The sequence below is a fragment of the Poromitra crassiceps genome (assembly GCF_964638095.1).
Source record: "Poromitra crassiceps genome assembly, chromosome: 4".
NCBI classification, from domain to species: domain Eukaryota; kingdom Metazoa; phylum Chordata; class Actinopteri; order Beryciformes; family Melamphaidae; genus Poromitra; species Poromitra crassiceps.
In genome coordinates this window covers 10,883,803-10,888,802 of record NC_139626.1, presented here as the reverse complement: position 1 = coordinate 10,888,802, position 5,000 = coordinate 10,883,803, and the positions used below count along the sequence as shown (strand labels likewise).

The 5,000-nt window shown below is 48.7% G+C and overlaps 1 protein-coding gene across 1 annotated transcript in view; it reads right to left on the bottom strand.

Moving 5' to 3' along the window:
* LOC310775517 (calcium-activated potassium channel subunit alpha-1a-like) overlaps positions 1-5,000 on the bottom strand; it is a gene marked incomplete at both ends in the record, with an annotated part of 120,672 nt that overhangs the window by 101,483 nt on the left and 14,189 nt on the right. Inside the window, 1 exon segment of the mRNA XM_083635679.1 lies at positions 3,504-3,647. Within this exon segment, the coding sequence (XP_083491805.1) occupies positions 3,504-3,647 (144 nt within the window).

Here is a 5,000-nt window from a genome sequence, read left to right as displayed (position 1 = left end):
AGGGCATAGCCTAAAGGGCATAGCCTAGGCTCATCCAAAGGGCATAGCCTAAAGGGCATAGCCTAGGCTCATCCAAAGAGCATAGTCTAGGCTCATCCAAAGGGCATAGCCTAAAGGGCATAGCCTAGGCTCATCCAAAGAGCATAGTCTAGGCTCATCCAAAGGGCATAGCCTAAAGGGCATAGCCTAGGCTCATCCAAAGGGCATAGCCTAAAGGGCATAGCCTAGGCTCATCCAAAGGGCATAGCCTAGGCTCATCCAAAGGGCATAGCCTAAAGGGCATAGCCTAGGCTCATCCAAAGGGCATAGCCTAGGCTCATCCAAAGGGCATAGCCTAGCTAGTCTCATCCAAAGGGCATAGCCTAGCTAGTCTTATCCAAAGGGCATAGCCTAGCTAGTCTTATCCAAAGGGCATAGCCTAGCTAGTCTTATCCAAAGGGCATAGCCTAGCTAGTCTTATCCAAAGGGCATAGCCTAGCTAGTCTTATCCAAAGGGCATAGCCTAGCTAGTCTTATCCAAAGGGCATAGCCTAGGCTCATCCAAAGGGCATAGCCTAGGCTCATCCAAAGGGCATAGCCTAGTCTCATCCAAAGGGCATAGCCTAGGCTACTACTACAGAGTCGACAATACGAAAATACCATATGCATCACATCAACAGCTGCAACACCATGTCGATCGAGCAATGCCAATACCAGCTCTACTGTGGAAAGCACCCGTGCATGTCAGTCAGCCCACACTTAACAATATCACTGGCCTAAAATATGACAAAGTCGTTAACAACTGAAGGAATAACGTTACTTTTTTTGGACACTGAACATTTGTTTTTTCTATATTTAATGTTACATTGCATTGTATGTTATCTTATTGTGCACATAAACCTATCTCTGATTTCGCTATAGGCCAGGCAGCATGTGTGTTACTGATGACGTCATCCGTCATTTGACTGCCAGGCAACTGGTTGCCGGCCACTGATGATGTCATTTGCCCTCAGGGTAAATGACAAGGAATATTATTATATAAATACTGTTATTTCTGCACATTCTTACTTTGTGATGTTCCAAGTCAAAGTGAAACTATTATACTATACTAATTTGACAATGAGACCAACATCCATGCGCTTAGCGACACACACTGAGCCAGCTGGAGATGTTGCACTACATCTTTAGGGGGGTGGGTGGGCGGTGGCGGGAGGGGGCACTGCAGCAAGCCTTGGCATGGCACTCCCACTCACGCCACATTACTCTGTCCTCGCCCCTAAACTAGCTTTGCTAAGCACTTTTATCATCAAACTCTCATAAGGAAAAAAGAAAAAGAACAAATATATATATACAGTATATAGGCGATATCAGCATCTCCGCCCTGCCAAGCGGGACAGGTTTACAGTGCGATGAGGAGCCGCTAATCTCATGCTTTGATTTAATCCCACCACCGCACCATATAATGAGGATAACGTGGCAAAAAAAAACAAAAAAACAAGCATGTGTTCCCCACGTCAGTGGTTCTCAAATGGGGGTCCGTGGCACTTTGCCAGGGGGTCCGCGAAAGGTTTTCAGGAAAATAAAAATAAAAACCTTTTTGTAAAAGCTTCATAGTTCAATGAAAATATTGTATGCTTTAAATCTAAAATGGTTCATGGATTACATTCTAATCTAACAAACCTATCAATTTAAAAGTCAAGCATGTTACGGTGGAAACAATTAAGCTTAGCCCAAAATCACAAATCAGACAGACAGACAGAGGAGGCTCCATGGTAACAACAGACAGACAGAGGAGGCGCCATGGTAACAACAAACAGGCAGAGGAAGCACCATGGTAACAACAGACAGGCAGAGGAAGCACCATGGTAACAACAGACAGGCAGAGGAGGCACCATGGTAACAACAGACAGGCAGAGGAGGCACCATGGTAACAACAGACAGGCAGAGGAGGCTCCATGGTAACAACAGACAGGCAGAGGAGGCACCATGGTAACAACAGACAGGCAGAGGAGCCACCATGGTAACAACAGACAGGCAGAGGAAGCTCCATGGTAACAACAGACAGGCAGAGGAAGCTCCATGGTAACAACAGACAGGCAGAGGAGGCTCCATGGTAACAACAGACAGGCAGAGGAGGCTCCATGGTAACAACAGACAGGCAGAGGAGCCACCATGGTAACAACAGACAGGCAGAGGAAGCTCCATGGTAACAACAGACAGGCAGAGGAAGCACCATGGTAACAACAGACAGGCAGAGGAAGCACCATGGTAACAACAGACAGGCAGAGGAAGCACCATGGTAACAACAGACAGGCAGAGGAAGCACCATGGTAACAACAGACAGGCAGAGGAAGCACCATGGTAACAACAGACAGGCAGAGGAGGCACCATGGTAACAACAGACAGGCAGAGGAGGCACCATGGTAACAACAGACAGGCAGAGGAGCCACCATGGTAACAACAGACAGGCAGAGGAAGCTCCATGGTAACAACAGACAGGCAGAGGAAGCACCATGGTAACAACAGACAGGCAGAGGAAGCACCATGGTAACAACAGACAGGCAGAGGAAGCACCATGGTAACAACAGACAGGCAGAGGAAGCACCATGGTAACAACAGACAGGCAGAGGAGGCACCATGGTAACAACAGACAGGCAGAGGAAGCACCATGGTAACAACAGACAGGCAGAGGAGGCTCCATGGTAACAACAGACAGGCAGAGGAAGCACCATGGTAACAACAGACAGGCAGAGGAGGCACCATGGTAACAACAGACAGGCAGAGGAGCCACCATGGTAACAACAGACAGGCAGAGGAAGCTCCATGGTAACAACAGACAGGCAGAGGAAGCACCATGGTAACAACAGACAGGCAGAGGAAGCACCATGGTAACAACAGACAGGCAGAGGAAGCTCCATGGTAACAACAGACAGGCAGAGGAAGCACCATGGTAACAACAGACAGGCAGAGGAAGCTCCATGGTAACAACAGACAGGCAGAGGAAGCTCCATGGTAACAACAGACAGGCAGAGGAGGCTCCATGGTAACAACAGACAGGCAGAGGAGGCTCCATGGTAACAACAGACAGGCAGAGGAGGCTCCATGGTAACAACAGACAGGCAGAGGAAGCTCCATGGTAACAACAGACAGGCAGAGGAGGCACCATGGTAACCGTTTCTGCTGACTGAATGCAATTGGTAAAGTGTGTCCCCTCTCTCTGTCCTTAGCTCTCCATTTGACTGTGATGGCTGAGGGCGTTACAGGGCATACTGTCTGTCTGGGAGATGAGCAACCAAGATATGAGCTTCAGAACGCTACAGTATATTTATGTATCGGGCAGAAGCAGACGCTGCCTGCTTGTGATATTTCGTACTTTTTTCAGATGTGAGATGTGAATTACAAGCTTCTCCTCAGCAAGGTTTTCTGGTCCATCCTACAAACAATCCCCCCTCCCCCCTCCTTCACCCTTCCCCCAGTTCAACCGGAGTATTTAGGTGTCGCAAGGAAGTTGTGGGCTAACTCACCAGGACTCGTCCCGTCAGCGTCTGTGCAGATATCATGACCCCCGCCCAGTCTTTCACCGAGGTCATCCAGCCCACCTCGCTAGCCGCTGGGTCCTCCTTGTCCTTGTGCTTCACGCCATCGGCCGTGATGATCCGGTGGACATCCTGAAAGAACACGGACAGTAACATGAGCCATATCCACTATCAGACAATACATGAGCTTGTTAGAGACAATCTCCAAGTATAGGGCAGCATCACACTCTTGATAAAGTAATAATAAAAATACATTTGTAAGGAATAATATAATACATTTAAAGTAATAATCATCGACTTTTTCATATAAACAAATAGCTGTTTTGCTACTCTCTAATGCCAACTCATACAAACACAAGCGTGATGCAACCAGTAGACAGTTCATGACAGCTTATGCGTTTGCATCTCTAACCACCTGCAGGTATGCTAGCTTCTTCCTGGGAAAAATGTTGTGTGTTTTACATTCATCCATGATTCATGTGGTAACTTTTACATCCCCGGCCGGCATCGACAGCAGTTTGTTTGGAATAAACAGGGTAGTTAGCATGAGCAGCGATAGCCACCATGGCTGAACAGACACAGAAAAGAGCAGTGCAGAAACACCACAGCAATGAGCACTGAGCACCAAAGATGTTGGAAAAAAGGAAGGGGATTAGCAGTTTAAGGGCGACATCACAAATGCAACGTCCAGGTTCAAGTGTTGCAGGGGAGTCACGCACACATGCACACTCATGCATACAGTACATATACAGAGTGGGAGAGAGAGAGAGAGAGAGGGAGAGAGAGAGAAGGAGTGAGAGAGAGGGGGAGTGAGAGAGAGAGAGGTAGTGAGAGATTGAGAGAGAGAGAGAGAGAGAGAGTGAGAGAGAGAGAGAGAGAGGGAGTGACTGAGTGAGAGAGAGAGGTAGTGAGAGATTGAGAGAGAGAGAGAGAGAGAGAGAGAGGGAGTGAGAGAGAGAGAGTGAGGGAGAGAGAGAGAGAGAGAGAGAGAGCGTATCCATGGCAGCCACTGAGCTCCTGGTGTTTCTGCTCCACTGAGTGGGCTGCCTGCCTGTCTGTCTGCTTACCTGTGTGTCTGTCTGCCTTCCTGTCTGTATGTCTGTCTGTCTGTCTGTCTGCTTACCTGTGTGTCTGTCTGTCTTCCTGTCTGTCTGTCTGTCTGTCTGTCTGTCTGTCTGTCTGTCTGTCTGTCTGTCTGTCTGCTTACCTGTGTGTCTGTCTGTCTGCCTTCCTGTCTGTCTGTCTGTCTGTCTGTCTGTCTGTCTGCTTACCTGTGTGTCTGTCTGCCTGCCTGCCTGCCTGTCTGTCTATCTGCTTGCCTGCATGTCTGCATGCCTGTCTATCTGCTTGCCTGCCTGTCTGCCCGTCTGCCTGCCTGTCTGTCTGCATGCCTGTCTATCTGCTTGCCTGCCTGCCTGTCTGTCTATCTGCTTAGCTGCCTGCCTGTCTGCCTGCCTGTCTATCTGCTTGCCTGCCTGCCTGCCT